The sequence below is a fragment of the Acanthochromis polyacanthus genome, chromosome 1 (genome assembly GCF_021347895.1).
Source record: "Acanthochromis polyacanthus isolate Apoly-LR-REF ecotype Palm Island chromosome 1, KAUST_Apoly_ChrSc, whole genome shotgun sequence".
NCBI lineage: Eukaryota > Metazoa > Chordata > Actinopteri > Pomacentridae > Acanthochromis > Acanthochromis polyacanthus.
Window position 1 is genome coordinate 11,034,035 of NC_067113.1, and position 16,424 is coordinate 11,050,458.

The 16,424-nt window shown below is 41.8% G+C and overlaps 2 protein-coding genes across 5 annotated transcripts in view; both read left to right on the forward strand.

Moving 5' to 3' along the window:
• The first annotated feature begins 273 nt into the window (after window positions 1–273).
• LOC110954744 (uncharacterized) lies at window positions 274–6,652 on the forward strand. The gene is made up of 3 exons (XM_022199421.2): window positions 274–1,002; window positions 1,288–1,405; window positions 5,438–6,652. The coding sequence occupies exons 1-3, from the start codon at window positions 512–514 to the stop codon at window positions 6,182–6,184; spliced, it is 1,356 nt and encodes a 451-aa protein (XP_022055113.2). The 5' UTR covers window positions 274–511; the 3' UTR covers window positions 6,185–6,652.
• Window positions 6,653–8,648: 1,996 nt separating this feature from the next.
• Window positions 8,649–16,424, forward strand: part of adck1 (aarF domain containing kinase 1) — a 430,485-nt gene continuing 422,709 nt past the window's right edge. For 3 of the 4 annotated variants that reach the window (XR_007938328.1, XR_007938304.1, XM_022199420.2), the window contains exons 1-4: window positions 8,649–8,931; window positions 9,084–9,210; window positions 9,826–9,965; window positions 11,762–11,845. Coding sequence is in view for 2 of the 4 variants with exons in the window: in XM_022199420.2 (XP_022055112.1) it covers window positions 9,834–9,965; window positions 11,762–11,845 (216 nt within the window). In the remaining 2 variants the exon portion in view is untranslated. The other variant, XM_051940189.1, reaches the window with a different exon arrangement.

Genomic DNA, 16,424 nt, shown 5'->3' on the forward strand with positions numbered 1-16,424 from the left:
CCCACTCCTCACAGTGTTTCAATCCCATAGTCTGATCTGGTTTTCTAATCTGGTTTCTGGAAGCAGACCTCATCTCCAGCATGAGTTCAGATTGAACAGAGGTCAACAAATCTGTCCACAGGTAGAAATAAAGTAACCCTGAACCTTAAAATACTATGACATTGATTTTTAAAATGTAATTCACATTTTGAAATATTATTTAATATAAATTAGCATGACTCCTGTCTGTTCAGGGTGGGTTTGCAAACATGTAAAATGAACTGTTTTCATTTCATATGTTGATTGCACTTATTAAGCCAAGCAGAAGAAACTTTATTCCAAGAAAATAAACAGTTTTTTTTAAAAAAAAATCTTTTTTTAAACTTTAAAATGGATCAGTTTGACCCTCAACAGGAGGGTGAATGACTCATCCTACTCTGATCCTATTGGCTGACAGGACTCGGGGCCCCCGGTTTGGCCCCCGGTTGGACCATCCATATGGGACCACTTCCGGTTAGTGTTTACTGCCACCATGCTCCTGAACGACTTCTTCACTTTCGAGCGGACTGATTACGGTTCCTTTGAGCATTGCTGCGTGCCTCTGTGCAACTCGTCCAGTAAGTACAACACAACTCTCAGTTTCCACAAGTTCCCCCCGGACCCGGAGCTCAGGAGGACATGGATCGAGTCCATCCAGAGGGAGAAGCTGCACGTTAGTCGCTTCAGTCGGGTGTGCAGCCGCCACTTCACCGGGGAGGACTTCCAGGAGGACGGACGGCAGCTGAAGCCGGGAGCCGTTCCGGTGCTGTTTGAGTGGAACCAGTACTCTGTTCCCGGCGGGGTGGCGGTGGACGGACCGGTGGACGGACCGGCGGAGGAGCCCGAAGCCTTCCTAACTGAGCACAACTACGCTCTGGCTTCAGAAACCGAGCTGAAGGAGCGGATAGGGCGGCTGACTGGGGGGCAGAGGTTCGGCCTGCAGCGGTTCGCCGGCTCAGACGAGGACCTACGATTTTTCACAAGGCAAGATGTGAAGTTTAACTCATTATTATTATTGTTAAGAAACTTGAAATTTCAACACCATTACGCGTTGTGATCCATGCTTTTATTTTGAAGGACGGGTACACCCATACACGGAAGTGAAATATTCCGTGAGTGTTTGATGAAGTTTCTAATAAAGATTAAAGATGAAAGGTGGTTATACCTGTTACACGAAGAAGCCTAGAATTAATTCCTCAACAGTTATTGTTATTATTATTATTTTTGTATTTTAAATAATTGTTCATAAATGCAGTTTGTGTTGTTTAGGTTTGCATCCTATGACCTCCTCATGGGCTTCTGGACATCAATAGAGCATTTGGTTCCACTGGTGGTCAGCATGAAGAACTCACACAGAGACGTCCTCACAGACACAAATGTCCCAGCAGTAAGTAGTCTGAGTTTATATTTGAAATTTAAAGAAAGAGGTTTTCAGGTGTAGCAGCACAGTGTCTTGGTGGTTAACTCTGTCGCCTCACAGCGAGACGATCCCCGGTTCGTGTCCCGGCCGGCCTTCCTGGGATCTTTCTGCATGTTACATGTTCTCATGACAGCAAAAGTCAGGCTTTGTTATTATACATTAATACAGTGATCCTGAAACAGTGTCACAGCTAAAACATCAGAAAAATCAATAGAATGATAGATGACAGAACGTGGAACTTAAAATTAGTTGTTTTCCATTTTTTAAAAAGAAAATCAGAAACGAAATCAGTTATTTTTTTTAATGAAGATAACATGAAATGAATGTTAAATCCAGTGTAGACATTGTTAATGTGGTAAATGACTATTGTAGCTGGAAACAGCTGATTTTTAATGGAACATCTCCATAGGGGTACAGAGGAACATTTTCAGCAACCATCACTCCTGTGTTCTAATGCTACATTGTGTTAGCTAATGGTGTTGAAAGGCTCATTGATGATTAGAAAACCTTTGTGCAGTTATGTTAGCACATGGATAAAAGTGGGAGTTTTCATGGAAAACATGGAATTGTCTGGGTGATCCCAGACTTTAGAACGGTGATGTATTTTGATGCAAAGCATTCGAGGATGTGAAAAGAAGTCATGAAACACCAGAAGTGAAGTGTGCTATCATGTTATATCCAAATGTTTTATTATACAGCCAGAACATGAGCGGACTCTTCCTTATTATAGCTCTTTTTGTGTTCATGCGTCTTTACCTTCACTCTGCTGCTTAGAAAAGGTTCAGTCCTTGCAGAGATAAAAGCAGCAGCATTTAACCAACAACTTTTACTGTTTCAGCAGTCTGTTATTTAGAATCAGTGTTGTTGATGTGCATATGTCTAATCGTCAAAATTTTATAAACTTGCACTAATGTGAGTTAATGTGACTAGCATCAGTATTTTGTTTGCTTATAGTGGGTTTGCTATGTTAGTCAGTTCGCTAAAATTACAATTTATAATCACCCTTAATGACCTTGTCAGGCTCTGATAGTGAAGAAAACTTTGCTAGTCAGTGGAATGAATCAGATTTGCTTGACTTATATTTGAGCAGATGGTTGAAAATTCTTCTTTCACATGTGCTAACTTGTTGCTGTTAGCTGTAAACAAAAGAATGCCGTGTTTATCTTGAAGGACAGCGAGTTCTCACTTTAATGTTTTTAAATGTTGTACAGCACTTTGCGCTGCTTTTTTGTATGAAAAGTGCTTTATAAATAAAGTTTGATTTGATTTGATATGAAAGCTGCAGTGTGTTTGTGAGAGGAGAACATGGACTTTGCAAGGTCACTGTGTCTGCAGCGAGTGGAGTTTCTGCTCACACACTGACCCACATGGAGACACAGCTTATTTAAACGACTTTCATTCTGTTTGTGCAGGCAGTAATAATATGAGGTATAGTGTTGTTTCTAATGCAAGATCGTTTTTATTCTACGGTATATGATATAAACCTGTATGCAATTAATTACACTTAAGCCCAAAATTATTCAGTCAAATACAAGAAATTTCTTAATTTTTTCAGTTGCACATCAGTATTTCACCTCAGATTTATTGTCAGAAAACTGGCTAAAAAAATAAAAACTGAGAAACATGAAGAATATTAAACGCTTTATACCCTCAGAGAGAACGGTTTGTTTGAACATCATGGGTATGAATAACTTTGGACATGGTGACTTTAAGTTTAATTTAACACCTTTAACAGTTTTACTTCACAAAATATAATCAGTCATGGTTCAGACTTACCCATGTGTCTTATTTATGTCAAATCTGAGGTGAAAAAATGAAGAAACTGGTTGTATTTGACTATATATATGAATAATTTTAACCTGGCAATAGCCAGATTAATAACTGTGTAATACTTAATAGTACTCCACAATATCAATCTGGGACCGCTCCATGTAAATCCGTTCGGAGGAAAGAGGCACGGATTGGACAATGCAACAGTATGTCCCGCCTCTGACAGGTTTGTTTTTAGCCAATTGCTGGATCTTCACAACGAGCGGAGCCAATTGGTAAGATAAGATAAGATAGACTTTATTAATCTCACAAAGGAGAAATTTAACATTACAGGGCTCATAGAAACAAAAACAAAAAACAGGAGTGCAAAAGTCACGAAAGTGCAAGAACAAGATAATAAATATTGCACATAATAACAACCACACAGTAGTGTTATACAGTCTGATGGCAGTGGGGATGAAGGACCTGCGGTAGCGCTCCTTCTTGCACTGAGGGTGTCTGAGTCTCGTGCTAAAGGAGCTGCTCAGCTCCACTACAGTCCGGTGCAGTGGGTGGGAGCTGTTGTCCATGATGGATGAGAGCTTGGTCAACATCCTCCTCTCACCCACATCCATCACAGAGTCCAGTGGGCAGCCCAGGACAGAGCTGGCCCTCTTGATCAGCTTGTTCAGTCTCTTCATGTCCCGCTCTGTGCTGCCCGGGGCCCAGCAGACGACAGCGTAGAGGAAAGCAGAGGCTACCACAGTGTCGTAGAAAGTCCTTAGTAGAGGTCTGCACACTCCGAAGGACCTCAGCCTCCTCAGAAGGTGGAGGCAACTCTGGCCCTTCTTGTACAGAGCATCGGTGTTGTGGGACCAGTCCAGTTTATTGTTGAGGTGAACAGCCAGGTACTTGAAACTGTCCACTGTTTCAATGTCCTGCCCCTGGATGTTCACTGGTGGATGTGGGAGTGTCCTTCTCCTGAAGTCGACCACCATCTCCTTCGTCTTACTGGTGTTGAGGCACAGATGGTTGCGCTCACACCAGTTCACAAAGTCCATGATGACCGACCGACACTCCAGCTCGTTCCCCTCAGACACACGGCCCACAATGGCGGAGTCATCGGAGAACTTCTGGAGATGGCAGCTGTCCGTGTTGTAGGTGAAGTCCGAGGTGTAGATGGTGAAGAGGAAGGGCGAGAGGACGGTGCCCTGGGGCGCCCCCGTGCTGCAGACTACCACCTCTGACTCACAGCCGCGCAGCCGCACGTACTGTGGACGGTCAGTGAGGTAGTCAGTGGTCCAGGCAGCGAGATGTCCATCCACTCCCGCGTCCACCAGCTTCCCCCGCAGCAGCGCCGGCCTGATGGTGTTGAAGGCGCTGGAGAAGTCAAAGAACATGACTCTCACAGCGCTGCCGGCGCTCTCCAGGTGAGTGAGCGCTCGCTGCAGCAGGTAGATGACAGCATCTTCTACCCCCATGTTGGGCCTGTAGGCAAACTGCAGCGGGTCCAGGTCGGAGCTCACCACTGAGCGGAGGTAGTGGAGGAGGAGCCTCTCCATGGTCTTCATGAGGTGGGAGGTGAGGGCGACAGGTCTGTAGTGGGCCAGTTCCTTGGCGTGAGCTGTTTTAGGGACTGGGACCACACAGGAGGTTTTCCACAGGACGGGGACCCGCTCCAGGCTGAGGCTCAGGTTGTAGAGGTGGCAGAGGTTGTAGATTAAACTCTTACCAAAACCCGTACGTAAAAAAGCACAAACATCTTTACCATCCAGAAATGCGCAAAGCGCCTCTCGTTGTTCTCCCTTCAAAGAAGCGATAGGAGATTCAGCTAAAACTGACTTAATAACAGCATCTACATGATCGTTGTCCTCCGTTGCCATGTTTGTTTTGATCTACTGGTGCTTGGTGTCGTCGTCACACCCGGATATCCCTCCCATTATCCCGCCCCACACACGAATACTGCTGGGTGATTGGCCCGAACCAACTTGGTGCTGTACGAACAGTGAATGTGGGAGCGGAGCAAGATGGTTTCTTGAGAGATTTGTGAACTCACAAATATCGCGAGAAATCAACTTGCTGGCAAGGTTAGAACAATTTTGGACTTAGGTGTAAGTCCATTTAATACAGAAAACAGGCAGATAATGTTTTTTGCTTAGAGCTTTGTTCCTACTCTTAAATCAGGTTATTTAATGAGCTTAACTTATTGGTTGGGTCGGTTCTTTAACTTTTCTGATTCTGTTTTAACAGGTTTCTTCTCTGCAGCCCATCGATGAGATGCTTTTGCTCCTGAACTATTTAGCGCTGGGTTCCAAACTGAACGACCTCGCTGACAGATATGGAATCCAGCCGTCTGCAGTCCGTCAGATCATCACGAAATGGAGTAACTTTTTGTACACTGTCCTGGGATCAGTAAACATCTGGATACCAGAGGAGAAAATAAGGAAACATTTACCAGCAGAGTTTGAGGAATATGCCAACACTACGGTCATCCTGGGCTGCATGGAGCTGAGATACCAGCGTCCTCCCTCGTCTCTGCTGGACGGTGAAGACCTCTCCACCCAGTCTAACTCCTCCTGCACGCTCAAAGGCCTGTTTGGAGTTGCTCCTCATGGCGCTGTCACCTTTGTCTCCCAGCTGTTTGCCGGATCCGTCAGAGACGACCACCTGATACGAGAGTCTGGGATTCTGAAGCTGCTGAGGCCTGGGATGGGCGTCATGGTGGACCAAGGATTTCCAGTGGATGACTTATCTCTGTGTAAAATCTACATGCCGGCGTTTCTCTCTCCCAGGTCCCGGATGTCTGGCCGTGATGTCAGGGAGACGCTGGCCAGCGTGCACGTAGAGCATCTCATTAGCAGAGTGAAGGACCACAGGTTCTTCGACACTGAGATCCCTCTGCAGCTGTTAGGAAACATTAACCAGCTCTATACTGTAGCATGTCTCCTAACAAACTATGAGAATGGACTTCTGGGAAAGACTGAGAGGTTAGTGTAGGACTTCAGACTGCACAAAGACGGTGTATTACAAAGTTACGCAAAGTCTGAAAATGAGCAGTTTATCTTTGATGTCATATCATTTCTGTTTGAAATACGTTCATTTTGTACAACTTTACTTGTATGAGAAGCTTTTTGCTCACCCACCTGTCAGCTGTTCCTTATTATGGTGCTTTCAGGGACATTAAAACACTGAGATTGTAATCCTGCATCTTTATTGCACAGTCCATTATTTACTGTACAGGCCAGCAGTAGGCTCACAGCTGTTTCAGTATTTGCATCACATTTTAGATCTAATTTATCCAAACCAGTATTCCGTATCCTTTATTCACGTTATGGAAATGTTATGAGACTATTTCTTCCTATTTTGGTTTTGAGTTTTGTTTTTGTAAATTTTTTTTCTTTTTTTACTGGGATTGTGAGCAACAGTAAACAAATTAAAGAGCAAATAAAGTGGATATTAAAGCAGTGTTGATGTGTGAAAATGCAGAGCATCATGACAAGGAACCTTTAACACTTCCCACCTTTACACCAGGGTGTTTATCACATAAGAAATACGTACATCTGAAAGCACAGGTTTAGTGGCTGATTAACTGAAATCCAACCTGCTAAGTGCGAGCCTCCTTCTGGCCCAAAACATCATGTCCAGTTTTAAAAGATCAAATACAAAATAATGTTGACATTTACAACAACGTGCCAAAAATCTAATATTTCTGTTCCATCTGATATCTGTTTATAACAGAAATGGCACAATTTAGAATCGACACAAAATCTGAAACACATTGTTAAAATGATAATCTGTTTTTAGAGCGTCTTACACATCTGGACAGTAATCAAGCCAATATCTGAATATATCTGAAACCAGTTGTTTTTCTAGATGTTTGTGCCTGTACATGTCACTTCTGCCTTTCCAAGTAAGTGGTGTGGAGGTAAAAATAAAAACAAAATCATTTTTCTTAGACGGGTTTTCTGTTTTTCTCTGGGATCCTCTAGATGAACATGACTTTCTGTGCTTTGGTAACAAAGTCGCTGCAGAACGCACGAGTGTCCTCACTTAAACTTTATTTCAACGTGTTCAAACACTGGATGCTCCTCTTGATTGTACAGAGCCTGGTGATTAACCCATCTATGGTGGATCAGTTAAGTCAACTTTATTTATACAGAACATTTAAAAACAACCAAGGTTGACCAAAGAGCTTTACAGGCTCAAAACATGACCTGTGAGGAAACATACAGAGCAAGATAAACAGCATATATGAAGGTGTCAGCGCTCAACTTTAATTTAAATCCAGAGAGAACGTATGTGTCTTCAGTAGGGCTTGACGGTATCAGGAGACGGAGTGGTTCTAATTCTAACAGGTAAGAGGTTCCACAGACTGGGTGAGATGATTTCTGTTTCTGATTCTGGATCTGGGAACTTTAGGGACCATCTGATTGGCCGATGCCAAAGCTACACCTGGAGCATGGACAGCTAAAAGCTCAGATAAGAAGGTACCAACACATTTAACACCTTGAAAGGAGAGAACAGTGAGAACACACAAACTCCATGTCAGGCTGGGACACGAACCGGGAACTTCAAGGTGACACCGTAACCACTGGTCACTATGCAGCTCCTATAAATCTTGTTAATTATAATACAGTTTCCAAATACAAACATGGATATTAGACATACCAAACACATACGCAGTAAACACTGGAAAAAAATACTGTAATAATGCTGATAATCATGAATGTCTTTTTTTTTTAAATTCTTTATTTTACCAGGTAAGATCAGTTGAGAACCTTTTCTCATTTCCATTGGTGGCCTGGTATGAGGCCCCAGCAGGAAGAAAGATGACAAATAATAAATACACAAAAAAGGGCATACAAGTGTTTAAACAGAGATTAAAAACAGCCTAAATCAATGCTAGCAGTTCAGTGAAAACAGCATGTCAGCAGTCAGCTGGGATCTGCTGCAGCTTCTGATTAAAGATGTAAAGTGATGGAAGAGATGACAGTTCCAGAGATTTTTGGAGGGAAATCCAATCAATTGCTGCAGCAGAGCGAAAGGAATTCTGGCCAAAGACTGTGAAAACCTTGGAGACTGAGAATGTTCTGAAATCACTGGAGCTCAGGTGGTAGTTGTTCTGAGAGAGGTGCAGGAGGTTGGAGAGGTTCTGAAGTGCCTTCTCTGATAGGGTCTGGTAGATGAGTAGAAGCCAGCGCTGGAGTCAGTTAGTAAAGGTCACAGTGGAGGGTGGAGAAAGGAGCACCGGTAGCAAGACGTCATGGTTGAAGACGCTCGTGCTTTCACCACAGACATAAAGTTAAATGTGCTTTCACATTATGACAGTTTAATCCAGATTAAAATAGCTGTAAACATAGAGAAACACACAAACCTGCTACTCTGTTTCTGTCATGACACTGAAAGTTCCCAGCTGCATTGAATGCAGCACTGAACGCACGTGTGTGAAACGTCACGGTGGGGCCGGAAGACAGCTGAACACACACGGCCAGTGAACCGGAAGTGTAGTTTTAAGTCTGTCTAAACGGCAACAATCAGAGCAACCGCTGCTGGTCCTTCCTCACAGACCCTCCTACTGCCTTGGTAGACCATATGGACCACATGGACCTGACCTTCTGCCTCAGACGGACCTCTGAGCTCCTCAGCTGATGTAAAACCAGCAGCCTACATCCCGGTTAACACTACGTTAACCACAATCCTTTGCTGTCACGCTGAAAACTCGCGAAGAGGTCAAAATAAAACCGGTAAGTGGAGACGGACAGTACGCGTGGACAGTCCGGTGGGACTACCGGAGGTTCTGGTGGAGGTGTGGATGTGAGAGGCTCAGTGGTGTGTGTGTCTGCTTCAACACGCTCATTACTAAACAGTCGCTACTGGTTGCATAACTCGCATACAGGCGGTGTTCAGGTCACTGTGGACGGAGTGGAGATCCGTAGTGTCACCTGAACCTGAAGGAACCTGCTGACAGAACCAGGAGAAGCTGCTGTAGAACTTCAGAGGAGAAGCTGCCTTTAGCTGTTGGGGTGAGTGGATGTACTGATGTAAAAGACTTACTTTGTGTCACAGAGAGTCCTGGAGGTGGAAGACGGTTTAATACCACGTTTATATGAATGCAGCAGGAAAAACTAATTTCCTCAGACAATGATGAGTTGACTCCATTAAATGTAACCAACATTGTCCACAAAAAAGTCTGCACCTGAATTTATCTAAGCAAATAGGAAAGATTCTTCCAGTGGATAATTACTGCAGTGATGACAACAACTTCTTTAACCCTCAGTGATTCTCATTTCTTCAACTACAGTGTTGGAAGACATATCCTGTGGTCATGGTAAGGATGTTAATCTGTCTCAGAAGGGTCAAATTATTGGCCTGCATCAAGCAAAGAAAACAACTAAGGAGATTAAACGACTAAAATCAGGCTAAGAACCGTCATTATTAAAACCTGAAGGACAGTGGAGAACCATCATCTTCCAGGAACTAATGTGGTCAGAAATCAAGCTCCACCTGAAGAAGTCAGTCCAGCGTTCGTCTGACTTATTTCCTTCATCTGAGTAGTTTTTGTTTGTTTTCTACATGTGAATCTTTGTGAACTCTTGGTGAGGTGGTCTTACTCCTTCTGCTCCGTCTTCCTCCTACAGCGCCTCTGATGGCTGGTCGGCTCCTGAAAGTTTCTTCTCTGGCCACAGCAGTGTTTGCCTCCTCAGGGTTTTACTTCTATAGCAGACAGCTGGACCTCAATGACCTGAGTGTCGTCCGCTTTGGACGAGCTGCAGCCACCGTGAGTTTCTTCACAATTCTACCCTGAAAATGTTGGTTTAAGGAAGGTGGATTTGATTTGTTTTTGTTTTATAATGGACTCTGCCCGTATAACTGGAGTTAATTATGATGGTAAACAGATTCTGGTGGTTCCATCCTGGTAGATCTGACCAGGGGCCTCGACTATGACTGCTCTTAGAGTATCTTTATGTTATCTGGTGTCATCAAATCCCACAACCACAGTCAGAATAAATGATTTTACAAAGCTGGTTATCAGTTCAGTAAGTCGACCAGAGATTGTGAATTTTAAAATGAGCACATTCACGTGAAACAGGCGGAGTTTGTGAAAGATGACCAATCCTGAGCTTGGACAGCTCAGTGAAGCATAAAAAATCCAAGCAAGCAGGCTGGGTGGTTAGTGCTTCATTTGTGCTGATTTGGTTTCTGAGATATTAAAGATTATTTTAGGTCATTCAGAGGTCATCATCCCCCCAGCTCGCTCCAAAATGAACCAGACCGGTCTACTTTTTTAGCGCACTGTTTGTGCTGATTTGTGCTGTTAAAATTTTTGTTTGTGCTACTGTAGATTCTGTGATATTATGAGTTTTCTCTGCAAGTTTATTTAAGGCTTGTTGGATTTATTTTGCTTGTTGATTCACTCTAAAAGACTGCTATTTTGTTTAGTTTTTAGTGGAGAGTATAGAATGTTCTTAATACTGTTAATTTTTCAATAAAGTTTAAAAAAAATCCTCCACACTCTTAAATAAACCTTGAAGCAATTTCATTTATTGTCTTGTGACAGAAATGTGATTGACAAGTAAAGATAAAGCACAGTTCATGAGAAATGTAAATCATTTAGTAACATAAAAATACATTTTATGTGTTTTTAACCAAACGTTACTGAACAAATTTACACACAGTCATTCAAAAACTCATTTTCCAGCCATAGCACAAGTTGAACATCCTCAGATCTTATTACATTAATTATTATACAAGTTATATACATTGACACCTTATAAACGTCGCAGACCACAGTTCAAGTTCATCAATTCAGGTAAAGATTTGTGATTTTCTGTAAATAAAACTTGTAATATCTCAGAAAACTACAGCAGCACAAACGAAGCTTTAAAAACTCCACCAGTCTGGTTCATTTTGGAGCGAACTGGGGGGATGATGACCTCTGAATGACCTAAAAAATAATCTTTAATATCTCAAAAACCTTAGCAACACAAACAAATATTTTGACAGCACAAATGGAGCACTAACCATTCAGCCTGTTTGCTTGGATTCTTTGTGTGTGTGGGCCTCAGCTTCACTGAGCTACCATGGACAGCTCTACTGCATACATGTGCAAAAGGTTGACACTTACATGCTCCAAATGAAATATGCTCCATGTGTAAAGTAAACTACTGACCTGACTTAAACCTGGTACCTGATTCAGGCCTTCGGTGTTGGTGGAAGGAACTGTATCACAAACACATTATACATTTAAATCTTGATGTCCTTTAATCAATATCCAGTATATTTACCAAACCTATCAGCTCCCCTGGTCATGATTGGGTTTTTCCATTTCCTGCTGTGTTTCGTGAAGTAATCTTGCTCCAGATAGGCCACTGGACATCTCAGTCCTCCACCTGTTACTCTGTCAGCCCTCCATCTCATCATGCAGTCCTTTTAGAGCTGTCATCTTGTTTATAATTGTTTTCATCCCATATGAGGCTCCAGACTTAAATGTTTTCCTCCTGATTGTTTGTAGAAGAGTTTGTGAGGAAACTTGTTGTTGTTGTTGTTGTTAACATGCCTCTTGTTTGTCTGCAGACGGCGGTCATCAGCTACGACTACCTGACAGCTTTCAAACATGTGGAACATGGAACAGATGAGTACTGGGCCATCAAGTCCAAGGTAGACCACTTCAGTTATTCTTTAATAGTAACGGGTTCCATAGACTGACCGACTTTCCCCGGCACAGCCAGGTGAAGGGAATGGTTTACGTCGGTGATGAGCTGGAGTTGTGCTGCCCCACAGCTCTATCCGATCACTGTTATAGTTTCCTTCTGTTTCATTCCTCCCTATTTATGAAACATTACAGAATGTGTCCGTATCTTGTCGTGTAGACCAGTTTTATTGTTGGTACTGTCTCAGTACCAACCACAACATGCCCTACTGATGGGCTGTATTGGAAGAGAGGCCATTTAAAGATGGCCTCCTGTGAAAGTCAAGTTTTTTTACCTTGTCAGCATGTCTATATGTTGTTTTTTTATATGCTAGAAGACACATCATGAGCTCTTTGACACTGCAGAGTAGCCTTGTTTCCATTTAATCGTGGAGCAAACTGGAAGAGAACCTTTGAAATGTCCCAAAATATAAAAAGAAGAACATGTGATTTAGTCTTGATGCCATTCACTTCTTTGAAGTGAATAAACTGGGTTGCATGGTGTCGTCAGAAGGTGGCGCTATAAGCTACGTTATACATGGCTGTGACAAAGAAGCTGGAGAATAAACACTGGTATCTACAACAGAATTATTGAGAGAAACCTTCAGGGAATAGTTTTTAATCTGGAAGTTGTAGTGGTTCTTTCATGTGAGCTGGTGTTGGGACATGTTTCTTACTGTCCCAAGATGGACACCTAACAAAAAGTAGATCATCAGTCCTGTAAGGTAAATGTTCATTACATCAGAATATATTGGAAAATATTAGTTTTCATCTTCGGTGAAGCACAGTAACTTTTATTTTTTTAAAAAAACAACCTCAAGTGCAGAAAGTTTTTATTTCCCTGAAATTGGACCAGTTTTTTTTTTTTAAATTGCTTTTTATATTACCTTTGTCTTAAGCAGTAATTCAAAATGCACGTAAAAAACATGAGTGGTCTCAAGAGCTTCTCCTTCTTCTTCTTTAGTATTGAGCTCAGACATGTTTTGTCTGAATTACTTTATTTTTCCAACTTTCTACTGTATGCTTTAGAAATACATAGATACCATGAAGGTTATAATTTTAAATACTTTCAAACATGGATCTGTGACACAGATGTATTTCTAGGGATTATATCAGTGACCACAGAGGGACTTTTTGTTTTTTTACCCCTGTTGTCACATTTTTATGGAATTTAGGGGTAGTTTGATCAAACATTATCATTCCTTTGGAGATTTGTTTTTGTCTCCTTGCTGAATATAAGTCCAGTAGTCATGCTTGTTTAACTTAATAAGACTCGTCTTCTTTCTGCTCCCTTTCATTCGTGTTTCGTGACTGTTGTATTTACATGAAACTTTGTTTTGGTCTCTGCTATGTGGTTCATCATGTTCACTGAGCTGTTTTTTTTAAAGCTTTGCTTGTATTAAGTGGTGTAACAGTGATGAGGGTGAACCCTAAAGCAGGTTTAGAGCAGAATGTAAACCTACGAGGTTGTAGAGCTGAGGGAAGCTGCAGAGCTGGATACGACTTTCTGTGGTTTCATTTCTACATTCAACACCTTCCACTATAGGTGAATCCAGAACACAGAGGTTGGATAGGAAGAGTCAAGAAACCTGTATTTTACAATACAGTGCTGTAAAAAAGTATTTGCCACCTTCTCAAATTCTTTTTTTTTGCATGTTTTCCCACTTTAATATTTAATATCATCAAACAAATGTAAGTATTAGACAGGGATAACCCAACAAAAACACAAAATGCAGTTTTTTAATGATGATTGTAACTCTTCAAAGCTCCCTGCCCCTGTGTGAAAAAGTAATTGCCCCCTAAACCTAATAACTGGTTGGGCCGCCTTCAGCAGCAACAACTGAAATCAGCCGTTTTCTAGAACTAACAATGAGTCTTTCATCTCTGTGGAGATGTTCTGGTCCATTCTTCTTTACAGAATTGTTTTAATTCAGCAACACTGGAGGCTTTTCCAGCATCAGCAGCCTTTTTAAGGTGCTGCCAGCATTTCAATCAGATTCAGGTCCGGACTTTGACTCTGCCACTTCAGAACCTTCATTTAGTTTCTTTAATCCGTTCAGAAGTCGACTTGCTGAAGTGTTTAGGATCGTTGTTCTGCTGCAGAACCCAAGTGAGCTTCAGCTGAAGGTCAGGAACTGATGGTGAAACGTTCTCCTTCAGAATGTTCTGCTAGAGATCAGAATTCATGGTTCCATCAATCACAGCAAGTCGTCCAGGTCCTCAGACCATCATACTACCACCACCATGTTGGACTGTTGATGATGTTCTTTTTCCAGATGGGACGAGACACACACCTTCCAGAAAGTTCAGCTTTCATCTCATCAGTCTGTAGAATATTCTCCCAGAAGTCTTGGGGATCATTCAGATGTTTGTTTTCTTTATGTTCTTTCTGGTCAGCAGTGGTTTTCTCCTTGGAACTCTGTCATGGATCCATTTCTGTCCGTCTCTTCCTTATTGTTGAGTCTTGAACTCTGACCTTAACTGAGGCCTGCAGGGCTTTAGATGTTCTCCTGGGTTCCTTTGTGACCTCCTGGATGAGTCGTCTCTGTGCTCTTGGGGTAATTTTGGTAGATGGTCCACTCCTGGGAAGGTTCTCCATTGTTCCATGTATTCTCTATTTGTGGATAATGTTTTTCACTGTGGTTCTCTGGAGTCCTGAAGCTTTAGAAATGGCTCTGGAACCCTTTCCAGACGGATAGACATCATTTGATCTTGAATTTCTTTGGATCATTTGGTTGCAGCTTTTTGAGATCTTTTGGTCGACTTCATTGAGTCAGACAGGTTCTGTTGAAGTGATTTCTGGATTGAACACGTCTGGAGGTCATCAGGTTTGGGTGTGATCGGTAAAATTGAACTCGTTTCCAAAAAATGTGATTAGAAACAATGTATTCATGATTTAACAAGGGGCAGTTACTTTTTCACACAGAGCCAGGTAGTTTTGGATAGCTTTTATCCTTAAAAGGTTAAATCATCATTTAAAAACTGCATTTTATGATTACTTTGGTTATCTTTGTCTAATTTTTAAATTAGTTTGATGATCTTAAACATTTAAATGGGGGAAATATGTAAAAAATAATAATAATTCGAGAAGTGGCAAATACTTTTTCATGGTATTGTACATGCAAATTTTGGTCCTAATGCATTGAGACCTTTTAGTGTAAAATGATGTCTGTACTTAATTCTATTCCCATGCTGTCAGGTCAAAGGGAGGAATTGCTCCAAGCTGCTGTTTTCAGGTTTAAGATGAGACTGTTTAGCAGGATACATGTTGTTTCAATACCAGGTTGTGTTTTTTTCATTGTCACATCTAAAGGAGCATCATATTTGTGAAGGAAATCCTTCAGCTCAGATAGCGGTACTAACAGTAGAATTCAGCTGATATGCATTGAGTGTTAGTTAAAAGGCCACGGCTCAGTCAGCTTCACTCAGGAGACTCCAGGAAAGGTCAGAGACCACCTGCTCTGACAAAAAGTGCACATAGAGCTTTGCTGCAGCCAGAGAGCTGCAGTGAACCTTGAAGAGCATAGTTCAGCATGGCTGGCCTTGTGTATGTGACACACACTCTCTCAGACAGTTGTTCCAGCCCCTCGGGCCCCACTGGTCAAGCCTGGCTACACAAGCTGATTAGAATTAATGCATGGTGCTAATTTAATACAGAGAGGAGTCTTGCCTCCTAATTATTATGAAGTCATAGAGGTGAGGCGACGGAACAGCAGCTCCACACGTATTTATCGTCTCTATGCTGCTGATTTTACCTGCAGTGTAAAGTTTGCGTCACACCCACAGAGACCAGAAGGGAGAGAGAGAACAGGTCAATTAGGAGGACGAAACACGGACCTGAAAATCATCCCTTTTTTTAAACAAAATGGATGCTGTAAGGATTGTCTCACTTTTCCAACACATTTTATAAAACATAACGGTCTGGCTGCACCTCACTATCATTCTGTATGTGGCTCGTTTGTATTTCTTTAAACCAATCAGAGTTGACTTGGGCGGGGCTAAGCAAAGGATCCAGCCTGGTGTTCATCAAAATAGTCGTGGGTGGAATAGTTTTTGTGGAAATTTGCACGCAAGGAGATGAGCACTGTGATTAAAATGGAAAATCCAGTGAAGAAACTATCCAGTCCGCCTTAGTGCATGATCCAAACCCTCAACTAAACTTTAAATGTTCAGTGTTTCCTGCACCAAAGGGAATGGTGCCAAGCAGAACATGCACATATATCCATCTGATAATTGTTCTACAAAAATGTCAATTTGATATATTTATTTGATATAATAACATTTTCAATTCCCATAAAGAGCAGAGTTTTGTGAATCACTTAATTAAAAATTGAACATGTATTGTTTTTGATGTTTTCAAAGTAATTACATTTCATACAAAATTGTATTTTTGCTCCTAAAAATGCTCATTATTGGAAGGCCTTCACATAAATAGATTCCAGTACTTACCGGTCGCCTAAAAATGGACCATTTGAAATAGATAGAAGTTGTTGTGTTTCAAAATATACAGTAGAAGGGGAAAATGTGTTAGTTCCTTTTTATATTTTT